The following is a 25,815-nucleotide window of genomic DNA, read 5'->3' as shown; positions in this document are numbered from 1 at the left end:
CTTGAATTAACACTTAAAATGTCTGCCTTATAGAGTGGCTGCCATTGCTGTAGGCTCCAGGTTTCAGTCAAAGAATCTCTTCACCAGTTTTTATGATAGACTTTCTTCTTTTTTTTCTACAAAAATGTGCCATTTATTCTCCAAATTATTCTTCAAAGTCAGTGATGTTTATGTGTCAAGCATCTGTGACAAAGTAGAAATCAAAACTCAATGCAAGTAGCAGAATCGATTGTTTAGTTTTCTGTTGTTGAGATTGTAAAATATTGAAGGTTGTCATGTAAATAGATGTTGACTTAACTATGATGTTCTATGTTCAGGGTAAAACGGTAAAACTGCCATGTCTTACAGTGTCTTTTAGGAAAATGAATGAAGGCTTTGACAGGGAGCCAACGTCCTGAGAGCACAAAGATAACACTGGGCAGTATTAGGCCGCTAACAGCAGATAGATGATATTTGACTTTGACCACAGAACAAACTCTCTGCGGAATTTGAATGAACCTCTTGCTTTTTCATACTTCCTTGACAACTACTCAAAGTCATGACTCAAAGTGAACCGCACTGTTTGGATTTCTCCTCGACTGTTTGGGAGAGTTTTATGAACTGTAAAGTTAATTTCATTTTCTCCCCTTTTGTCTGTTTTCTCTAGTGTGCCGAATAGCTTGCCACAAGAAATGTGAAGTCAAGGTAAGAATCACAATATGTTTTAAAAGAAATGTCATGTTTAATTTATTTTTCATGTTGAACTTTAATGTGTGCAAAGTATGAGAAAGGTTCCTGAATAATCGGAACTTCAAATTACTCTTTAAAATCCCTGTGAGCTTATTGGGAGGAAATATTATGTTTGAGGTGGAGTCAGCTACTCCTCAGGATGTGTGTGTGTGTGTGTGTGTGTGTGTGTGTGTGTGTGTGTGTGTGTGTGTGTGTGTGTGTGTGTGTGTGTGTGTGTGTGTGTGTGTGTGTGTGTGTGTGTATACATGCAGATGCTGGGGTAGGTGGAGTTTGGGGAGTTTATGTTCTTCAAAAAATCTTAAGAATGTCTAAACAAGTGCTCTTTGTACCAGAACATGTTTAGATTGGACGAACTCTTGCGTCTTAGAGATTGCCCCGTGTCTAGAAATAAAAGAGCCCTGGATGGAACTGTCGCCTGGCTCATCTTGTTTTGGAAAAGGCAACGAGTACATAGAAGAAAATGGCAGAGAGAGCAGTGGAGCTGCATGAGGTCGGGAGGGAAAGTCACATGCTTTGTGTGTGTAAAGGTACAACTGCCATATGGGCTTTATTGGAGGGTTTGCTCATGATGTGAACACACGCACGAACTACAAAACTTTTTAATAATACTCTAACACACACACACATATGCACCTATATATATAATATTTTTTAATACCCACACACACCCTTCATCTGGTATCCATTATTGAATGGGTGCTACAGTACTTGCCAGCTTTGCCCACTCCCTCTTTTACTCACAGGAAATGCCAGGGGCAGACGGGCCACAGTAAATATGAGGTGTGGGCTGTGGCTCCAGTGGAAAGTTATCAACCTCAGTGGCTGAAATGATAAACGCATGTAACCATTGAATTAAACAATATTTAATGAATTGATTGATCATTGTAGATATATTCATTTTAGTGCAATATTTTTTCTCCATATTAACTGAACTAACATCAACAACAATTTTCTCTGAATGAAGCCTATTTATTTATTTAAAAGGATCCCCATTAGCTGATGCCAATGGCACAAGCTCTTCCTGGGGTCCGAAGAACCTTACATCAAAAAGAGAGAAACAGATCATATTTTCAATATCACATCAGTCAAATAGACATCTTAATACGTTATGTTTGCAGTAACAACAGCACATTAGTGCTGTGAAATCATACATTTTACACCTTACATTTGATTGCATTTAAGTTGCAAGTAGTCTTCATATCAGTCATTCATTTAACAGGGATAAGATATTATACTTGCCAGACTGGATTATTGCTCAGCTGTTAAATAGTGCATTCTTAGATGGTGTTTTAATATAAAGGATTAAAAAAATCCTATCCTTGAACATGCAGGTGACTCTGATCAGGCAACAGGACTGTGCAGTTTAGGGAGTTTGGTTAATCTTAGTACTGTATGTTTACCTGTGGAACACCTGTATGGAAGAAGCAGCTTAAGTTTAAGTTAAGAACACAATCATGTAAATAATACAGTAGGTAGTTATACATCCTAATGTGAGCAAACTGATATAGAGCTAAATACTGTATGTGAATATGCTTGTTTCACAAAAAGCCATGGTAAATAATATATTATATTTCTAAAATCCTGTTTTTGCTGACAGATATTTATGTCCAATAATTTTTAGTCAACAGCGCCCAATGATTACAAAATGTTAGCACCACATTTGTGTGAATGTATTTCAACAAATGCAGGTTGGTGTTGATTTATTTATGTCTGCAGTCCTCTGTATGACTGCTGTGTGAAAGGAGCTTACTGAAGGATACGTTTCTTTCTCCTCTGTTTTCACAACAACCCACTCACATTTTTATGCTGCTGTTTTTGAAGAACAAAGCCCTGATGAATGAGAGCGTAGACGGCGGGCTCAGCCGATAACATTCTGAATTTCAGGAAGCCGCGGGGTCAAGTCTGTGGGAGAAGATGTTATAGGAGCCCAGAACATACTCCCTGTGTCTTGAAAAAGCCAAACTTTCCATCTCCAAGAAATCACAGCAGCATTTCCTTTTATAAACATTTCAACCGAAAATGTCATCGCATTGGCAGGAAGCAATTTGCTAACAAGCCAGAGATGAAAAACAAGGGAGTGACCGCGACAGAGTCAGGCATGATCGCTGCTGGCACACGGTCAGGCCTCCAGACCAACGGGTACATTTTAAACCAGATTAAGCTCTTTTCTATGGACTGTCAGTGGCACACAGTATCATCTTCTGTTGCTAATTTAAACCCTTGATTCATTTAAGCTGAGACGGTTTTCCCAAAGTAATAAATCTCTGTCCGAACATAACATGTGGCTCATATTTAACCTGGCCACTGCAAACAAATGGTCAAACCTGTGTGTGAACACATGTGTCCCCCAAATCTAAGGCGTGTTTGCTCACAGCTGGATGTGAAAAATGCTTTAAATCTTGTCGGTAAAATTTCACTGGTGGGTGATGACAGGAAGGAGCCAGGAAGGGTGGATTAGATCATGTTAGAGGTGAAGACAAGATGAATTTCAAAGTATATTTTTACTGCATATAGACCACCTTTCCGTTTCTTTTTCCCTGACTCTGCTGCATCTTCTTCATTCACTCAAGCTCCCTTTATGTAAAGGAGAGGGGCAGGATGTCTGGGATTTTCCCGCCGTTCTGCTGTGAAAGCATTAAGGAAAGGTAAAACCTCAGACTGCTTAAGAGCTTATAGACTGCTCACGCTAATTTCAGTCATACAGTAAGTATAGTAATAGCAGCCGGGGCAGAAGCTGCCACTCTGCACCAAAAAATGCAACATCAGTAGATTTGGTGAAAGTTACGTACATTGTTTTTGTAGTGCCACTGAGCTGACGCTGCACTGGAATAATTGATATGACACATGATATATTTGATGTAATAGTCTTCCCTCATTGCATTTGGCATGTCATGATTTTTTTTTATCCTTTTGTGTTACACTTAAGTCCATTTCCCTATTGTGGGTTAATGTGAGTCAGGAACAAGCTGTGGTGCTGAGTAGAACCAATTGGATTACACTGATCCTTTGTTGCCTGTCAAGTGTGTTTTGAGAGGGAAGCTACAGGTTCGCCTGCAAATGAGCAAAGAGGGTCTGAGAAAGCAAAGTGCGAGGAACATGTACACACTCTGACTCCACTAGTGTTTCATTCTCTGCTCCAAAATGATGAACCATTTGTTTTCATTTTTCCAAGCTACTGAATTCTCAGAATCCGTGTTTGCAGAAAAAAAAAAAAAAAACCTGGTTGTTATTACAGATTTGTTATTTGTGACCCATCAGTTCCTTTCACTGACTATAACATGTTTGCAACTTGCTGATAGACACGTCCTCATTTAGAGGAATTTCTCTGTCTTTTCCATCTGTGTTATGCTAATCAATCTCTTGCATCCTTGCAATATTGAAATAATCGCCCGGATTACCTTCCAGGAAGTTTCGGCATTACATACCACAACATTAGAGCTAAGTGTACACATCACCATCTGCCAACATTTTTAACATTTCTTTGTGATCAACCTGGAGATATAAAACCCATGATGCAAAACGATGAAGCAGAACCATAAATCTTGTATAATTTACTACCTCCAAGTAGTGGACACATCCAAACACCTGCATGTATCCACACATGTGAGTGTTCTTGTGAGAGAACATTGAGTTTGCATGTGGCTCTCCCCTCACCTGGTGAACACAGCTTGGATTTCCAACAGTGGAAGGTTACACTACCTGTCTGCTGACCACCGTTAGCTTCATGCGCAAAACCAGGTAGAGTCAGATCAGAGATACAGTACCACTTTACTTTCTTTGAAGGCCTCAGGAATAGAAACTTGCATTTACATTTAACATTGTCTGCCTCTCTTGGTACATCCTATTTTCATAATGTTGGGAGAGGTTGGGCTATGATCCATCCATCCATTGGTTGACATGATACAACCTAGCCTATAACAAATCAATAGAATTACTATGAGCCACCACTACAGCCTACTTTAGTGTAAATTAGCATTATGCTAATTGAATTTATATTTAACCTACTGTGCATTAAATTGACTAATTGATTTGCAAGTGAGGCAACACAAACAATGTTGAAATGCTCTAAACAACCTGTTAGACATCGGCATGTTGTGCTGTGCTATTATTGTTTTGCTATTGTTAGCATCCTAACCTTAGCTATTAGCTCAAACCACTAATGTGCTAATGTACAAAATGGTTATAATTCTTAATTTCATGCTTGATTTAATATCTTAACTTGAACAATAATTAATTTGATTATGTTGACTCACTAATTTCTGCACTAATGCTGCTGCTTCACTTCCATGACTTCATTCACAGCTGGGATTTGGACAGAAATGTCCCAGGAAGTCTTTTTTTGTCCTCAAACTCCATTCAGTCTCATCCAGATTTCTTTTTTTTTTTTGTTAAAGCAGCAGCTGTGAGGATCATTTGGCATGATTAACCACATCCTCTGTTCCAGCAACTTCCTTTAGATACCACACAGTGCTACAGGGATAATGTATCATACAGACTGCAATTAGAAGCACCAGCTAAGCCCTTTCATGATCATATAGACCAAGATGTTATAGTGCTGGAGCTTTGGCACTGATGAGGGCAGACATTAGGGATTTCATTTCTTGCTGACGCTGGCACACACACACACAACACTTGCTGTCAGGTTGTTGAACTGGTAGGCTCTGCTACAGTGATTCCTGTTGAATTCTCATGCACCTCTACATTTTCAGTTTTATTTCACAAACCTTTGTAAAACTATTTGACTGCATTTGAGTGCTTAAAAGAAGCCAGTCTATGTTTTAAAATATTTTTCCACTCCTGCTGCAACTTTCTTGTACCCATTAATTTGAGCTGATCTAGCCTTTATATAACCATAATATAATAACAGAGCAGAGCAAAGTTTCTCATAAATAATTCACACCAGAGAATTAGATGAACTAGTCATAAATAGATGGATGCAACACATTGCTCTTTTACTGTAAGTACAGTAGGCATTACATAACCCCAAGTGTACTTTCAAAGATGTCAGCGTGTTATTGAAACATTAACAACTTCCTTCCCACTTGATGTGGCGCTGCAGAGGGTGAGAAACAGGAGTTACAGTGGGAGGAGGAGCAGGAGGGAGAGTATAGGCAGGGAGTGGGGGGAAGAAAACATACAAGAAGTTATGTCAGAGTCATATGACTGTGGAAGACAGACGGAGGGAACAAGTGAGGGCAAACATAAAATGGATGGGGTGGGGTCATAATCCAAATGTTTGCTTGGCTCTTTGCCGTGTTATTTGTGTGTATTGTGTTTTCAAGTAAGCAGCTCCTTGTCCATGATCACATCCAGAGCCGGCCAACAGCTCTGACGCTAATTGAATTAGCAGTCACAGGACAGAACACATGCTCGCCTCTCTGCCCTTCTCCTTATGACAGCAAAACCATTACAGGAATACAACAACAACAAGCACGGGATAAATCTTATGGCCTCTAATTTGAGAGTTCTTATTGAATCAAAAATAACACGTCTGTTTTTGGTTTCATTTTCACTCACTTTCATGTCTAGACGATGAGGACACTTGAGTGATGAGTGATGAATACGTCATATGCAGATACGCTTTATGTTGAGCTGCTGCGTTCAGTGCAGTTCTGGGAAAACACCATAGGCAAATTTAAAAATACATCGGTGGCTTCTCGGAACAAGCTGTAAACACAACATTAACACGTCAACACCCCATGAAGCCGTTATTGCTAACATGTTAGCAAACATATTTGCCTACTTACACATCCGGAAAACACCAGAGCAAAAAATGTTGGAGTCATGTTTCTAACTAAGCCTTCTGTGGTTGGTGAGTTTTCATTTCAGGAATCTCCTCTACCATGACCATGCTTGGTGTCCACGTTGTCAAGTGCCTCAAACAGAGACTTGTAGACCTTGTCCACATGGAAACGGAACTTGACCCAAAACAATCTTCTTCTCGTTCATTTTGAAAAAGAATTCTTCATCGACATGACATTGTATAGAGAAATATCTGCATACACACAGACCCACTAAAAAAGACTCAAAACACTACTACACTAAGTCCAGGCCTGTGTGGAGTGTGTGGTGCTGTAACACTGCCAAGCATCCACACCTAAACAGAGAAGAAGACGGAAAGCTTCCCCGCTGTATTTACAGTCTAAATATTATAAGTGGATTAAATGTTGACTGGGGGTCATGTCAGTATAATGATCGTTATGATTTAACGGGCCCATACAGGAGCAGTGACCCAACAGACCCAACAGTCAGACGTTGTTGTTAGGTTAGCGGTGTGGCTCAGGCTACAGGTTAGAGCGATGGGGACTCTATGCAGACTGTTGTTCCCTGATTGGTTCCCATCAGCCCTGACTAGTAGCACTAGTCGACTACTACTAGTAGTACTGTATTCCTACTCAATGCAACATATGATTTTGTTATAGATATAGTGGCACCATGTTGTGCAAGTCAGAGTTGCCTATCTCCTTCCTTCTTACACTTGTTTGTGCATGCCCGCTGTATGTGACTGCTCATATGTTTTCTAGATGATAGTATAGACAGAGATTATGCTGAAACATTAAAACAGGGATGCACAAGTTGTGGTTTGCAAAAGTAGCTGAAAGCTAACACACCCTAGAAGAGCCAAGAGATAACACTGTGTGACATCTTTCACCTGTCAGTGTTGACACGACTTAACATCGACTTTAACTTTAACCCTTGTAACTTGCAAAACACTAATCCCGACACCGATGTATGAATATGATGAAAATGGAAAACAATCATCAGTGTGTGAGCAAATGGCTTGCAGAAGGAGCGCTGGCTTATAGCCATGTGTTTAGTAACTGCATGGTAGCGACATGTGCATAGATACAGCGGAGAAAACAAACAGTAACGCCCAGACTTTAACATGATGGAGTAATCAAGAGTTGCTGGAAAGAATGTCAACAATGGGCCAAGTGTATGCAGGAGACAAAGCTGCATAAATTACATGACATTTAAATTCATTGCCCCACAAAACTTGTTTTCAAAGCTTTTGTTTTTTTTGTGAGGAGCATGTTGCTGAGCGTGCACCAGCTTTACCGGCATCACTGAGCCGCCCTGACCACAGCAGCAGAATACTTCCTCACCTTCTCTTCACATGGACTGGAGGGAGTCTGGAGGCTTTCCTCACCCATATATCCCCAAGTCTGTCCTTTGATTCAAAGTCACAACATTTCCGTCCCACTGTGTCTTAGCGCCTGCATGCCTAATCACGACCGTCCATTAGAACAGTCCGTGTTGAGTCTGAGTGAAGGCTGCATGGGCGTTGGTGATGGGGGACAGTGATCTGCTGGACTCTGCTGTGTCTTGGGAAACCCTGAGTCAGACTCATGAAACTGGACCTCACCCAGACACATCTCTCTCTTCCTCTCTTTTAGTCTCATTTTCTTCATCACACTCTTCACTCTCATTCTTCCACAGCGTACAACGATGGATCTCTCGGTTTGTCCTTCAATCACAACCGTGATTTTCCGGCTTGAAAAATCAAAGTACGGATCAGTGACAACACATGGTTTCGTTTTTGTCCAGAGACCTGTGAACAATTTAGTGATTTAACTTGATCAGTTTTAGATCTTTCTCAAGCTAACACGAGTAATCCATGCAAACTGCAACAAAAAACTGTGTTTTAGCTGTCTGACGGTCGTCTCTGACAGTGTTAGTTAGATTACAGACAGCAGTCACATGGTCGTGATGATAATAACAACCAGGACAGGGGAACAGACAAGACTAGGAGAGACTTATTAGTCTTAAATGCAGACAGATAACTTTCTCATGCTTTCCACTCTTTGACACACAGAGATGTAACTGTTGTCATGGGTAATTATATTGCAGCAAGTGGCCCAGCAGCACAAGAAAGCACCAACAGCACAGTGTCTTATACCCACATGGACAAACACAGACACCAAGGATCAAGGGGGAATTCCCACCTCCCACGCTTAAGGCTGGTCCCTCCATTAAAAGTGTTCATCGCACATAAACAAGTGTGTTGTTTTGTTACCGTAAAACCACATGTTGCGTCCCTGGCAGTCCTCCCTTCCTTCCTTTGCCCTTGTCATTAATGGAGAATTAAGTAACGCTTACCGAGCCGACATCTGGTGAACAGGACTCCAAGCTGAAGGTGTTTCTTTTATAACTACCTTCCATGTCATTACTTCAGAGCTACATCAAAGTCAGTGGCCGTTCTTTCCGTGTCGAAGCATAATAGTTAATGTGCGAGAAATTTGTACCAAACATTCCTCGGTAATGTCCCTTTGTCTGCTACCGGATAACCGCTGACGAGGTCGTGGAGACAAATAAAAATGCTGTGAGAGCTACTGTTGTTCGGGGTTAGGTTACCTGACTGTCTGGTAGCCACTAGCCGGACTTAAAGCAACACAATGTGAGATTGAGTACTCAACTGTCTGCTACCTGTGTCGTAAATAGGACTGTATGCTGTATCCCAGGAGAAGCACAGTAGCCTACAGTACGTGAATTTGTTGACGGTGACGTTGCCATTGTCGTTGCTATTGCTGGTACCGGTATGCATTGCTGGTGCCTAGGAAAGAGGGTTTTGTGTGTTGCCGGAGCTCTGGAAGGGAGGCTGGTGTTCCTACCTGAACAGGAAAGTTATATAGTTCAGACGCAGTTGTTTTCAAGGTAAATTCATGCAAAACCGCTGATGCGCGTTCCCGTCAGGGGCAGTTTTTCAGCAAGCATCTGCATTTGCCTCGAAAACAACTCCGTCTTGTTCTGTTATTATCTCATAGTGTGGTGAATGTGCAGGTCACAACTTGTCCACCAGAGGGTTTTGGAGTTGTTGGATTGTGTATTTGATGTGTTTGAAACCAAGAAATCCCATTAGCCTCTGTAGCGTAGCTCTGAGCAGCTCGCGGCTCTGCTCTGCCGTTCTAAAAATAGCTTGCACCGACAATTAAAGTTAACAAACCTACTGCTAAAACTATAGGGATTATGGCAATGGGCCAATTTGCCAACATGTTGAACTATCCCTTTAAGGTTGAAAAACTACATTATGTTGCTTTAATGAACTGCTCTAATTGATATTCAAATATTAACAATACATGTCGCTGTTATCTATAATCTAATATGTGAATGGTGGTGTTTGTAGTGATGAATCCACTGATGCTGCAGTTCTCCTCCACTCTGCTGGGGTTTCAGTAAATTGTTTGGGTTTCACGGCCTGTAATTTTACTGTTACTTCAGTCTCAGTGCTCTCATCACTGTCGCCTCCAGCAGCAGCAGCAGCAGCAGCAGCAGCTTGAAGCCTCGTGGAACCAAAGCTGGTTTCGTCACAACATTTCAGAGGCGTGCTGTGTCTCTGGTGAAGCAGGGGGCGACTGAAAGGACTCCACTGTTGCTTCTAAGGCAGGAGGACTATTTAAATCAGTGATGTCAGCTGGAAGGGTTCTTCCCGCTCCTTCGCTTACAGCAGCAATCACAGCTGAACACTCAGCGCAGGCATCCTTCGAGTAATAACATTTCAGCTAGACGACCATATTGTTGACTTTATGTTGTCATGCAACAGTGATACAGAGAGTTATACTCGGGCCTGTCCATGGAGGTCACTCACTCATACATTTGTGTTTCGGTTTCCTTTAAACTTGCGTGCCGTACATTTTGTTGAGAGTTGAGAGTGTGGACGTCAGCTCCTCTGCGAAGCCTCTGTGACCTACGGTTACCCAAAAGCCTTTGCTGTAAAGGTGTGAAGAACAATTCCAGCAGTAGTAAGAGATTGGTCGGTCATACAATGTACTGTAGCACTGCAGTGAATGCATCACAGTCACTTTAACCACAGCTAACATACGTTAATATGATTGATATAACAGTTGGCAGTATGAAAGGCATTTGGGGAAGTCACTAAACTCTAAACTAATGATATGACAAAGCAAAAATGTTTTGAACATATACAAAATGGCCAAACAAATTTCTTATTAATTTCAGTAATACAAGACACACAAGGCTCTGGTCCTCAACTGGCCTTCTGAGATGTAATTGTGGTTTACTCTGTTATTTACATATCATTCATATCTGTGTATTGAGCCGGTTTATCTCCTGGTATCATCGTGTAGCGGTGAGTTTGGGGATACAAGAGTGAGAGATAAGTCTGTATCTCTTCACTGCTGTTGACACTGTTTGACTTTGGAATTGCCATGAAGTCAATGGATTCATTCATGGCACTTTCTCTCTCCCCGCAGCTGTAGAGAATGTGCATGTGCGTATGTGCATGTGTGTTAGAGAGAGAGAGAGAGAAAGTCAGAGAGAGGGAATGAGTCTGAAGGCGGAGGTGGAGGTGGGGTTGGAGGGTTGGGGGGGGGTTCACATTTAACCTGTAACTTGAGAAGCTGATAACAAGGAGAGAATGAAGAATTAGCTTGTGAGGAAGGAGTTTCTGTCTAGTGTGAATGAATGAGAAAAAAGGACAGTGAGACAGAGAAAGAAAGGAGCTGTGCTTTTGTTTCCAGCAGCTCATGCCCCCCACCCCCCCCCCCCCCCCCACCCCCTGATCTCCCTGGGAAATTCACTTCGATATTTTTTCTCTTTTCTCATTACTCATGTGTCTCCCCATTTGGGAGGAGGGCGAAAATGGACTAGAACAAGAGGGAGGAGAAAAAAAAAAGCCAGGCAGGCGAAGGAGAAGAGGGAAATAGCTGTAGCCTGTGGCCAGACTTTGCTCTGCTTATTCAGCGCTGAATGCTGCACTGCGCCGTTTCCAGTTGTGGGATGACTCTTTAGACATTTTTATGCTTGTTTTCTTGGAGCAGGAGTGAGAGAGGGAGAGACTAGCCAGACCTATTAGCTCGGAGCCTGAAAGACACACACACACCCACACACACACACACACCAACTCTCTCTCTCTCTCTCTCTCTCTCTCTCTCTCTCTCTCCCTCTCTTGCTTTATCTGACACACACATTTGTACACTCCTCCAGCTCCGCGCCGCTGCACCAAGGTAACAGTGAGTGGATTTTAGCTATAGCCATCTGGTCGGAGCGCAGAGGAGGAAACCTCTCTGCTTCACAGAGAAGGGAGAGAGAAAGAAAAGGGAAAGGACGATGCAGCACTAGAGAGAGAGAGAGAGAGAGAAAACCCAAAGAGTAAGAGAGAGAGAGAACGACATATACGCAACAAAACACAACACACGCTCGCCGACACAGGATGGCCACCGCAGTGTTCCAGGTAAGGAGTGTAGTTGTGGAGAGAGAGGTGGAGGCTGGTGGAGAGCTGCTGTCTGTCTGGTATTTGAGCTGTTGGCTGTCCAGACTCTTGGCTGTTCTGGGTTCTGTTTCACAGCAAACCCTCCGCATTGTGGATCTGCTTGAGTGGCAGGGAGAAGCAGAGAGATTTAAGTGTTCTCAGATGTTTTTAAAGCATGTATGTGACCTGGCATAGGTGCTGCTGCTGTGGTTGTTTTACTGAATGTGAGCGTTTCATTTCCTGTTTTTTTTTATAATTTTTTTTAATATATCCATATGTATAATGTATATATGCATGCATATATGCACACAGTAGATGATCAGTTTTCATCAAGGAGACAGAGAAGGTATTAGTGTTTGCATGTTTGCAAGCGTTGCGCTGCTCCTGCTCCTGCTGTGTGTTCACTGGAGCTGCTGTGGATGACAGGAATGTGTGTACTTTAAAGGACAATTCCAGGCGAATTCAACTCTGGGGTGTATTTACCTATCATTTTAGGTCTAAAAGAATGAATCTGAAGATTTTCAGTTTAATTGCTCCTGTTTAGCGGTAGTTGCATCTGTCCCCGCATCCCCACGGCAGCAATGAATGGGAGTGGATGTAAGTTCCGCTGTTTATGCTGTTTCCAGCCCTCAAAGCCGCAATTTTTTTCCACAGACAGCGTCAGATGGCTACTCAAACATGTACCGAGAAGTTTATTTACTTCAAGCAAGCCGGCATGTTTGTAAAACTAGATCTAATTCAAAGTCTCCCGGAGTCTCGCGCGAGACCCAGTTGCAGTGCGCGGTGCATTCGGGCACAGTGGGAAAAGCTACCGTTTGTGTCATAAACACAGGAATATCAACTCTTGACTTGCTTCAAGTAAAAAAAACTTCTCGGCGCATGTTTGAGTAGCCACCTGACGCTGTCCGTGGAAAAAAATGTACACTTCAAGCAAGTAAAGAGTTGATATTCCTGTGTTTATGACACAAGCGGTAGCTCCCACTGCGCCTGAATACACCAGCACTGCAACTTCGGGCTCGCGCGAGACTCCGGGAGTCTTTGAATTAGATCTAGTTTTACAAACATGCCGGCTTGCTTGAAGTAAATAAACTTCTCGGTACATGTTTGAGTAGCCATCTGACGCTGTCTGTGGAAAAAAATTGCGGCTTTGAGGGCTGGAAACAGCCTAAACAGCGGAACTTACATCCACTCCCATTCATTGCTGCCGTGGGGATGCGGGGACAGATGCAACTACCGCTAAACAGGAGCAATTAAACTGAAAATCTTCAGATTCATTCTTTTAGACCTAAAATGATAGGTAAATACACCCCAGAGTTGAATTCGCCTGGAATTGTCCTTTAAGCGAGCATGTCAGGGAGAGAAATTAGAGTTTGTGTTTGTTGTATTAGTGTAGACTCTGTATGTGTTTGTGTAATATAAAGCGTTGCTTGTGTCTGTGTGTGGTCTCCTCGGCTTACCATGTTCTGTGGTTGATGGCCCATGGTCATAGCTGGAATGACAGTGGTGGCGTATGTCTCTTCTCTTCTCTTCTCTTCTCTTCTCTTCTCTTCTCTTCTCTTCTCTTCTCTTCTCTTCTCTTCTCAATTCAAACAGCTTTATTGGCATGAACAGAAATGTGTTGTTGCCAAAGCATTTACAAAATATTTACATATGCATATTACAATACAATTCATATTTTGTACAGTACAATACAATTTTATACAATTACATATAAATCTATGCATTTGTGATGTTATAGTGAGTCCCTCAGGCTGTGGCAGGCAGAAACATATTCAGCTGCCAGAGGAGCTGCTGTCCCTTCTCTTCTCTTCTCTTCTCTTCTCTTCTCTTCTCTTCTCTTCTCTTCTCTTCTCTTCTCTTCTCTTCTCTTCTCTTCTCTTATTCTCTCCTCTTCTCATCTCTCCTCTCCTCTCCATTCCTCTCTTCTGTCTGACCCAGATGGTCACACCATCAAAATCCATCAAAAGCATATTACCTTCTACATGTCAGAGTGTGCGTTTGTGTGTGTTCCACTGATCTCAGTGTCAGTGTGTGTGCAGCCATGAACTGCAGCCGCAGTGTTTCTCAACGGGACCTTGCGAAAGTTGTTGCCCAGAAAACATGGCCTTAGGCATGAGAAAGCTTGAGAGCACTCTGAGATTTTTTGGCACCTAGTCGAGCGAGTTACGATTGCCTCCAATTTGCTTCAAATTGGGTAGAACAAGAATGAGGGCATAGTGTGAAGACATAGAGCATATTCTTAAACAGATTTGTAAAGTAGCAGTGTGCGCTCACAGCTGTGTTTTCATCCATCAGCCCTGTCTGTCTGTCTATGTGCGACTTGTCTGGGATCTGAATAGATTTTCTTGTATTCCAGTTTTTGAGTAGGTAGTTCTTCCAGGGCCATATTATCCACAGGGGATTAAGGGTTAAACTGTGTGTGTCTGCTCAGACATGCCTCTAATCAATGTGCTAATATAGTGTAATTCAAGTGCAGGCAGAAGCAGGTCCCATTGGTTATGGCTGGAATTCACCGTCAGAAATTACACAACCATATTAAACTGTTGGGAAAGGGTGACCCCCACACACCTGCTGTGCATTTTGTTTGTACTCTGTCACCTCCAAGTTCCCATCATGTAGAGAGCGCTGAGCCAAAAGATTAGTAATAACACATGACCCACCGTATGGTCCGTAAAGCACAAGTGTTGCCAAAGCCCTTTATCAAATATGTGCAATTAATTGATTAAGTGAAAGTGAAGTGTTTTACAGGATTACATCATGAATAATGCTACGAACATGCCCCCCCACCAACTGTGCTCTTTAAATTCTAAGCTGATGATGTGAATATTGACATCAGATTGGTTTTTAGTTGTATTAAGTGGGACCCAGAGCTTGTTCTTTCTTGTTTGCCATGTGACAGATTCCCCCTCTCCATACGCAGCCCTATCCCTGAAATTCCTCGGAAACATTCCTTGGCCAACTTAAATGTAACACGGCACTGTCCCGTCCGGGCAGCAGCATTACCCATGACTCCTGGTGGTGTGGGAACGCCGTACATCCACATCAGCCTGTGCCGGACTGGATTTCAGAGGAGACATTTTTCATCATTACTGTCTTGCTGGGGAGGCAGTCGTCCACTCAGCCCCCTGTCCCTCCTGTAGTCAGCTCATGATAGATGCCTTCACCACAGACACAATCAACCACACATGCCGACAGGACAGGCAACTGGGAAGTTTGGGAAGGTGTCTGTTGTGTGTGTGCCGTGTGTGTGTATTTGTGTGTGTGTGTGTTTCTGTGATTAGGGATAAGGCAGTGGTCCATGGACCATAAAAACCACCAGCATGAATTGTCATGCTCATCTGCTGATGTAATCCTTCCTTGTGTGTGTGCGTGCGTGCGTGTGTGTGTGTCCTTGCAGACACAGCTTAACCTCTTGTTTAACTCTGCTCTGTGTTATTTAAACTCACACTTTTCCCAAATGATATTTAAAGGTCCCATATTTTACACTTTTGTGTGAAGTGTTGGTCCAGAAGAAGACATATGTGTGGTTTTAAGAACCAAATACCACCTCAGTGTAGTTTTACAACCCTTCTCTCACAGAGGCTCTGAGCCTCTCTTCTGATTGGTCGACTGTATTTTTCAAATGATCTAGTAAAAATACAGCAGATTTCAAGTAAACATGAGAACACCAACCTCCAAGTCCAGCTGGGTTAAAGGAGAATTCCAACCATTTTGACCCCTGGTGATCATCACCAGCAAGTTCATTTTTGTAAAGAAATCATCACAACAAGGAAAAAGTGTTTGTTTCTGTGGCGGGGAGAGCAGGCGCTCTGCGATCAGATACTGTAGTAATGTCTTTCCAGGACGTTTCGGTTTCAGAGTTCGGCTATCTGAGGTGAGTGACTACATGCAAAAACACAAAGTTTATACTGTACACTATATGAGTTCAGTGGTGTCTCTAAGGATTCCAGTCATGTACCATAGATATTTGATTGTTTTTGAGTGTTTGTTGTGGTTGAAAGAATTGCCCCCATAGGTTAGCGTTGTTGCTATCCCTAGCGCCGTCTAGCCATGGTCTAACTCCGGTTTGCCTGCATCAATTATAGTTGCGTTTTTTTCCCCCCACCCCTCCCCAACACTGGGTGACCATCAGGACAACGATTTAGGGGTCAAAAATGGCCGAAATTCTCCTTTAAGATGAAAACCATGACATCACAAAGCTACAGGAAGTCATGACAATTGATTATAATTTGACAGTAGCCTATTGATATAGAATCTATACCTGATGGAAGGATGGATGGGTGGATGGGTGGATGGGTGGATGGATGGATGGATGGATGGATGGATGGATGGATGGATAGATGGATGGATAGATAGATAGATAGATAGATAGATAGATAGATAGATAGATAGATAGATAGATAGATAGATAGATAGATAGATAGATAGATAGATAGATAGATAGATAGATAGATAGATAGATATGGAACTGTTTCTTGATTCAAGGCATGGTGGTAGAAGACCATATATCACTTCCTCGATGTTATTCTTAAGTACAATACAAAGTTTGCATATACAGTGTAGCCTAAATCAATAAATGGCACAATTCATCCTCTCTGTTGTAGGTAATACGTTCACAAAACGCTCTGCAGAACTTTAATGTGGGCACAGCAATTTATTTAATCCTTTTGTCCTCTGGACTCACTGTTGGCAGATACTGTCAACCTGCAATACATTAGCTACATAAATAATCTATAGCCGTACTGAGGCATCGTGCCGTACAGTTGGGCTTTTAGTATAATTAATAGCATCCAACGGGGGGTACAGTAAAAGCTTCACATTCTTCAAGGGCATCATATAATGTTTCACTTATGGCAGTTAGTTAGCAGGTCGTCTGGCGCGTATGAGAAACTGCTGTCATAGGCCCAGAGGAAGGCGTTTAAAGAGTGTATGAAGGAGCGTATCCGGAGACCAATGCTGCAGTTAAAAAATGAACAGTGGAAGCCTTTATTTACTACTCAGAGGCTGCAATAACTCAGTATGGTCAGGCATGAAAAGGCCCACCAACCTGGAGCACATCACGTCCGCTCATCCACTCAGAACCGACGTAATGTTTTCTCGCTTTTATTGTTTGGTTTCACTTTGGTGCTACAGCTCAAGCTGATGTTTCATTTTGACCACAATTGTGCATCAAATCAGGGTTTTTTTTGTTTTCCAGACACTTGAGGTCTCTTTGATTTGTTGCTTTCTGCTCGAGAAAGCCTCAACTCTAAATGAATCTTTTTACCCACAATCCTTATTTCTCCCCTCTCTGGCCTTCAGTCATAACTGGTGCAGGCGCGCTCAGACAAAAGCTCTCTGCAGACCCTCACAGTCTAATACCCCTTAAATAGAGGAACTTCTTATAATACCCCTAAAAAGGGGATATTATAGTGAAACATTTAATGAGGGCTAATCTTTTAAATGACTCAGTGCAATCAAGCTTGAGGCCTGGTATAATGGGCCTTTCTTAAAAAAGCCTTTGCAGTTTCAAAGTCAAGGAACATATTGAGAGAGGAGGAAAAAGTCCCTGTCTTTAACATGACTTTAATTTGACTAATAGCTTTTCATTTTGGAGCACCAAATAGCAATGCTCCTCATTTTGTGTAGCAACATAAAGATAGCTGCCGCAACCAATGGCTGCGCACGCTCTTTACCACTTATTGTAATGGCTGCAGCAGATGAGGCATTGTTGTGGGGGAGGTAGAAGTTGCAGACGTATACATATAATCAGCTTTTGATGCCATTATACAAAGATACAAGACTTGGTGGAAAGGTGAATTCAAGTGCAGCCTTATTGTATCAAGATCCGATGGATATAACAATGCTTTTGGAAAGATAATCAAATGCAATGACTTCTTTATCAGTCTGTTATCCAATAACAGAGAAGGTTTTTGTGTGGCAGTTGTCCAGTCTACTATACTGTGTTTGTACTGTATGTGTCTTTCATTTTTAGCATGCTAATATACTGGTATTGACACTTCTTGATATATTAATATTTTTGTCTTCATTCGGATAAAGCAGAGAGACACATCACCCATGACAGTGAAAGTTTGGAAGCCCAATCTAAATCCATCCTATCTAAATGCTTGCATGATTTAATTATAGCCTTGACATTGCATATTTTTCTATCATTGAATTTAATAATAGTAAATTGTTTTCCTGTTTCATTATCACCCTTTCCAAACTACCAAGTGGAGCTGAGCTCTTGTACCAGGTAGTGATTTTTTTTTCTTTTCTTTCTTTCAAGTATTTATAGCCATCCGTTAGATCTGGACGGTAAAAATGAAATATTTTCTGCTGTGGTATTTGTTGCTTCCAGGAAGATCTGGACACAGATGAGGGTGGGGGTATAATTTGTGCTGGAATTTGTGTGGAAAAAAAGCAAAAAGAGAATTACTGCTCATAAAAATATCCCTCCTAAAAAATATACCAACTGAAGAGCGTCTCCATCTTTAGATCAGAATTTCAGGGCATGAAAAATGTGTGAAAAATGAAAAATGAAAATATTGTTAATTCACCGAAACGGTAGTTTGTTTCCATATGACCGAGCATCCATGCGAACACTATGTGAAGTATGTGCCCTGTGTGTGTGTGTGCATGTGTGTGTGTGTGTGTGTGTGTGTGTGTGCCAGCCGTTGACTGGTAGGGTTGAGAGGTTGTTTTCCTTTTTTTTTCTTTCTTATCAAGCCTTCATGTCTCTCAGAGGAATGTTTATAGAAAGCAGACCTGTTTCCTCGGTTGTGCCAGGAGCCCTTCGTATTGTTGTTTGCTTTTCATGGCTGATTGATGGGGAAGGGGGCTCGGTCCCGAACAGAAACACAGGAAACATCGGTGCCATATTCCTGGATCTTTCCAAGCAGCTCAGACTCAGAGGCCGGTGTGCTAAAAGATGGGGACAGTATTTGTCTGGACCCTGAACTGCACACATATGTGTTATTTTTCTCTCTTTCACCCTTTTGTCTCACTTTAAAAGGTTCTTCATCTGCTTCATTTTCCTAACCCCTCTGTGGTTAACGGTTGGCAGTCTGAGAGGAGCACATTCATTGTTTCTATAAATTGTGTTATTGTGTTATTGACTTTTTTCATCTGTGTAAATGTAAAGTCCATGCCAGGTTTCCCCAGTTCGTTCATGACCTGCTATTGGCAGTTTTGCTTTTGCCTTTGTTGACATATTATTAATATTCATTATAGTAATATTTGCACTGGAAACACAGCACAGCAGTGATTAATGGGTGATTTAGAGAATGAGGTTATTCAGAACTGTGACTGGATCAATATTCAGATGCATATTGAAGGATTGTGTACAAAACAATATGGATATGGATTTAACCTTTCTCTATTTCACCATTTCTCATCTTCAACTATTGATAAACACATTAAGAAGAACAACTGCGTCAAAAATGGAGAAACAAGAGACTTGATGGGATTAAGAGAAGAAATCCAGACCTGCTCATCTGACTTTCAAGTTATCATCTTAACAGCTGATCTTGTTGTTGTGTGCTTAACGCCTGCATGGTCGACTCATGTCGGAGGTTCGTCTCGACTTGTTTTATTTTCCTGAGACATTCTCACTCCTCACGCAAAGTTATTAAAGTTATTAAAATATGTGCTGATGCAGAATAAACATCTAAACAGACAGTCTCCAATCTGAGACAGAAAATTCCTTATTTTGGAATTTAGTCGATTGACTTCCACTTAAATTGTACATGAGCATCGTATCGCTCCATCTGCTGAGGATGACCATGCAATATCAATTGAAAGCTCCAGATGTTGAGGTGAACAACTACATCCCATTTTCTTTTATCTGTTCTCAATAGACCAGCACGCCTCAAAATAACAGTGATGTACGATTATGGTCAAGACTGTGGTGAATCCTGCACTGCACCATAGTAAATATTAGTGCGCGGTCGCCACAATAACTGTAATAACTACAATATGATATTATGTGGTTACATCCATGTGTATTTAAGGCTAGAGCGAAAGACATACATCAAGACCTCCAGTAATTCTTTGGGACTAGCTCCTAATCTGTCAGTCAGACCAGTAGTTTCAGGAAAGAAGAACCTTTAAAGTCCCCTTCAGTCAAAAATGTCTTATGCTTGTTGTCACTCATATGTTTGAGGTTCAGAATAGAATTTTATTTATCCCAGAGGGAAATTTATTATTCAACAGCATACATGATCAATCATATAATACTATAATGAATAAATAGTTAAAGTAAGTACGGTAGTTAATTAAAATGAAGCAGTCATCAAGAAAACATGATATCATAGATTTAAAAAAAAAAAGAAAAAAGGTTGCTGCCCAGGTTTAAAAACCTAATGGCACAAGGGATAAAAGACTTGGAGAGGCAGTTTGTTCTGCTAAAGGTACATTGCAACATCAACCTGAAGGCCTTGTAAAGAACTGGCTGTGATTTGGCTGGGCGAGGATGACCTTGGCCTTTTGGAGTAGCTACCACAGTGACCACCAGGTCCCTTTCCTGGGTTCCAATAATCATTGAACACACTCTGACCAATAGCGTTAAGACTTTCCTTGTCCTTCACAGACAGACCACCAAACCAACAAATGAATAAGAAGGTTAAAAGACTCTCTATGAATGACCTGTAAAAGCTGCACAAGATAGGAGCACTAACATGGTGTTTAGTTTCCTTAGCAACTACATCCTCTGTTGTGTTGACATCTCAGTGTAGAGTCAAACGTCGTTCCCAAGTACTTCTAAGTGTCAACCATCTCAGCTTCCTGGTTATGTACGATGCTGTGTTTAAGTTTGCCATTAGCCTGTCTAAAACCACTGTGTAGAATGATGTACCTTCAGAGTTTGACAATAGGAAGCTGTTTTCACAGTCGTCTGCAGGTTTCCCTGTGCTCACCTTAAACCTGAATTGTAAATTGTGCTGTACAAATAGGATTTTATGTGATTCCACTCAGTTTGGAGCCAGTTATGGTGCAATAAGCAACTTGCACAAGTGTGATGTGGAAATTCGGACTTCCCATGAAGCAGAAGGACATCTTTTACCCAGCTGTTACAAATGAAATTACACTTCATAAGCAAACCATGCAAATGCTAAATTGGAATGAAAACTATAAAACTCCTACAAAGTGCTGTGCTGTTGTCTCATACAGTACAGTAATCCCTACAGCCCGCTGGCTACTCAGTGCTTTCATGTGCAAAAGTCAAGACATGGAACATTTGTAAATATTAGTGTCCACTGGCTTGTGAGGCGTTCAGGGGACTTGTGTGAATTCAGAGTCTGAGGGTTAGATGTTATTTGACATATTTCTAATGATTAAGAACAGTATGTTTAAGTGCAGCACGTCTCATATGTCTTGAGGGGATCTTTAACTGTTTCCCCTCATCTACTCCACCTCTTTTGGCTCACACTCATGCCTACAACCCTTTTCCGTTCATGTATAAGTCCCTCCTGTGTGACTGTTCAGTTGATCCGTGTGCACGTCTTTACACTGGTTCCTGTGAGAGAGCAGCTGTCCAATGACATCATGTGGAAAAATGATTTCATACGAACATTGTCACTAAGATACAAAACGAGAAGAAGCCCAGAGCCAAGTTTTCACTTCTGACAGAGGCTGAAGTTCCTCGAGGCTAGAAGCGAGACAAAACACCTTGTTTTCCCTCCACTGTACTGTTGCTGTGTGTGCACAGAGATGAAATTGGTATTGATCTTTACATCTGATTCTGGGTTAGACTGCAAACAAGCACTTTTCCCAAAGTGTCAAAGCGTTGCTTCAGGACTGTTTGTCTGGGATTTGGATTGGCAGGGGGGAAAAACCGACATTGAATTGCTTCCCATCAAAAATCAAAGTGAAGGTAACCGTCCTGTCTGACTGGAAACAGGGGACTTTCACTATAGATGCCAGAGGACAGAGGACACCCCGCCACCTCCCTCCGTCCCAACACTGGTTCCTCATGGCTGCCTTCCTCTCTTGCCCACTCCCTCCCTCCTCGTTCTCCACCACTTGGCTCTTTGCCAGACAGCAAGAGCCATGATAAATGTGTAAATCAGCGTGCTGGTAAATACCGGCTCTTGGCTGAAAGAGCCTGGGAAGGGAACGTGACCCCCGCTGTAACTCTGGAACAAAAGAAACAAGCCGTAGCTTCTCCCCTCTCCACGCCGTCAGTCCCGTCCAACAAAGACGTGGGTGAGAATGAACAGGCGCTCCGCTCGGCTGAAGGCCGCTTTGAGTCCCGGCCGTGGAGAAGAAACATGGCAGGGACATACGGCGTCGGCTGGATCCCTCGGGAGTCCAAGTTGTTTATGTATAGGCAGACATTACACACTCATTCTTATGGTGTTTATCCTTATCCTTATTTGATCTGTCACAGATTTCTCTCTGTTTGGTTATTTGCTCCTGCAGTGACAGTGATCTTAATCTTTATCAAGTGTAAACACATGCAGACTTGTTCCATGATGCTTCACTTTACTGCACTTTATACACATACAGTACTTTATAGGAATATACTTTACATACCGTACTGTACATACGTGTAGTATGGTACAGTGGGGCTGCTAGTGCTACTAACAATTATTTTCACAAAACATCTCTTCTTATTTTTAGTTTAGAATATATAATGTCTAACATGCATTCAAAATTTGGTCCAATTTTGTATCAAGGCAGATGCCAATGTCTGTTTTTAGATTATTTTTTATTATAGATCAGCTCTAGATTCTTTATTAATACTATGAAAGTATCAAAGCCTCAATATATTGTAGAAGTTCATTATGTCCGAATGTAGTATTTAGTTTTCCTTTCTTTTTCAAGACAAGAAGTTGTTTGTCAAACCTTGTTTGTTAACAGTTTTGGCGTGTTCTTCCGTCTGACATCACGGTGACGGTTCTGAAGAAGGCGGAAGAACAAGAACACGCCGAAACTGTTAACAAACAAGGTACAGTATGAGAAACAACTTCTTGTCTTGAAAAAGAAAGGAAAACTAAATATTAAAGTCTCAGTTCACAGATAAATAGACAGCCTGTTTTCAGAAAACTAGCTGCAGGACCTGTAACTTTGTGATGTCACAACAAAGCTGTCACCTTACCCCCAAGCACCACCCACCTGAATCCACCATCCAAACTTGCAGGATCTGTTCTTTTAATCCCGTAAAATTGTCTTTATTCTTTTATTAGATCTCGTAGAAAACAGCCGACCAATCAGAAGAGAGGCTCAGAGCCTCCTCTCTTGTGATTGGCTCATTGACCTGTTATTAGACCTCAGAGAGAGGCCGAGAGAAGAGATGTAAAACTACTCTAAAGTGGTTTTTGGTTTTTAAAAACCACAAATGTAGCTTTTATGGACCATCACACAGGGACAGTGTAAATTATGGGAACTGTATTGTTGCCATCGTAACGTTTCTATCATAAAACACAGAGAAGCAGAGCAGAGCAGCACATGCATTAGCTCAGAACAGTGAATGTTCAGTGTTTTTACTCAGTGAATTTGAAGATTAATTGATTATTGATTAACTTTTTTGTCAATTGATGAAGCATGATCAACTTCTAGCACCATTTCAGCATCAGAATCATATACAACAACACTTCACGATGACGAGACAAGGTGAAAACAAGAGAGAATCAAAACACAAAGCACATGTGTTCCATTCCTGAAGTTTTTCTTTCGCTATGAGACATCAATCAGAGCGCAGAGACGCTCCGGCGGGTACATGTCCTGCTGCCCAATCAGCTCAATAAATCTATGATTTTCCACAACTTTCGCCTGGAGAAAAACAGAAGCTGTAGACAGACAGAAGACTTGGATTTAGCGAAGCATCAGGAAACAAGGTAGAGAAAACCAAATGAGCGTAGAACAGTTAATAATCATTCAGTACATATACATTCAGTACATACATCAAATTTGCAGTAAATCATTGATTATAGATTGAGAAGCAGATGTGATAGGGCATGGGCACTTGGACTAAAGCTATCCCATCATTCCTTTCTGCTTTGATAATATCCCAATAAGTCCATACGGACCGGCACTCTGGCACACTCCACCATCACAGCCGCAGAAAGCCTTCTGTTACTGGTTATGCCTCACAAATTGAATTTGCACACTGAATAGTTCTGCTGGGATGTGCCTGATGCAAAGATCTGGATAAACATGAAAGCATTCAGGGAAGCTGTCTGTTAATATGCCAGTGCAGAGGGCTGGGGAAAGTTTTTTTTTTCATTTCTTACCAACAATACAAGGCCCCATGTTCTTTTCCACAAGCAACCCTGCATTACAATCATTTCAGTGCTTGGAGTAAAGCAGGAATGCACTTTTTTCTACCATGATTTATCGCTCTGCTGTCTGTTTTCCTACATTAGCTTTGAGATTTATGGACATGAGCATAGCAGAGTTTTTACTGTAGCTTTGTTTACCCAAATAATGGCTCAATTCATCATTTATTTAAGGCCCCGCACCGGTCACGTCATTAGCGAGGATTATTAACATATTCAAACCCAGGAGGCTGACACTGGTTATATAACGTGACTCTGTCTGGAGTGTGTCAGTAGCAGGAAGCAGACCGCATGTGAACGCTGTCCTACAAGCCAGAGACGTCTGACATGGACTTTTGTCTGTAGGAAATGGGCCCTTGTTTAATGCTGTTAACACAGGCATGTACGGAATGCAACAACACAATTATCCTTTATTATATTACACTCATTTGAATACTCCCGATAGCATCAACACACACTCTGGCCAGGCCTCCTCCCCACGCACGGCAAAGCATGGACAAAGGCTTTGTGTAGGTTTTCATCAAAATTCAAATGTGACTCACTGGCCATATTGTGTCCATTGTATCCAATGGTTATATAGGTTGTTTCAATACTTGATTCAGATGTAAAAGGAATGTTTATGTTCAGAAGCCAGAGGTTTGTTCTGATCTTATCTTGTAGTCGCTTGGGAATACTCCTCCATGAGCATCAAAGGTCACATATTGTATAAAGGTAGATTTACATATTTATTTTTTTGTGCTTAAAACCACAAAATATCTTCTTATGGATCAACACTTTAAATATAACATAGGAAAAAATGTAGAGTATGAGAACTTTAACACAGACTTAGTTTTGGTCACATTTCATTGAAAGCCACAGATATAAATCTTATCGTGTCTCTAGGAAAAAATCAGGGAGGCACATAAATCAGAGTGATTCATCCTTTGCTGACCAAGAATGTCAGCCTCAGATTTAAAGGGATAGTTCAACATTTTGGCAAATTGGCCCATTGCCATAATCCCTATAGTTTTAGGAGTAGGTTCATCATCTGTAATTGTTGGTGCAAGCTATTTTTAGAACGGTGGAGCAGAGCCGTGAGCTGCTCAGAGCTACGCTACGAAGGCTAGTGGAATTTCTCAGTTTCTCTCTTCAAATACACAATCCAACAACTCCAAAACACTTTGGTGGACAAGTTGTGACCTGCACATTCACCACGCTACGAGATAATAACGGAACATTATGTGACAGAGTTGTTTTCGAGGCAAATGCAGAGACTGCTTGCCGAAAAACTGTGCAGGTCACAACAGAGCGTTTTGGAATTGTTGTATAGTTGTTGGATGGTAGCTCTGAGCAGCTCGCGGCTCTGCTCCACCTTTCTAAAAATAGCTTGCACCGAAAATTAAAGGTAACAAACCTACTCCTATACTATAAGGATTATGGCAATGGGCCAATTTGCCAAAATGTTGAACTATCCCTTTATTGCCTATCAATCTAACAGTTGTGGATTTAAAACACAATGCCATCCCTAAAGTAGCATTGCTAGCGTGGCCAAAAACCATGAACTAACTCACTTCTATTTAAAGGTCCCTCAAAACCTTCTTACCTATCCCCATTTAGACTTTCCAGATCACCCTACATTTT

General features: G+C 41.6%; 1 protein-coding gene across 5 annotated transcripts in view; it reads left to right on the top strand.

Moving 5' to 3' along the window:
- tns1b (tensin 1b) overlaps positions 1-25,815 on the top strand; it is a 175,461-nt gene that overhangs the window by 55,948 nt on the left and 93,698 nt on the right. For all 5 annotated transcript variants that reach the window (XM_083997171.1, XM_083997173.1, XM_083997172.1 and 2 more), the window contains exon 3: positions 647-684. In XM_083997171.1, coding sequence (XP_083853297.1) covers positions 647-684 — 38 coding nt within the window. The remainder of the gene's footprint in view (positions 1-646; positions 685-25,815) is intronic.

Source organism: Trachurus trachurus (assembly GCF_905171665.1).
Source record: "Trachurus trachurus genome assembly, chromosome: 21".
NCBI lineage: Eukaryota > Metazoa > Chordata > Actinopteri > Carangiformes > Carangidae > Trachurus > Trachurus trachurus.
This window is presented reverse-complemented; position numbering and strand designations above follow the sequence as displayed.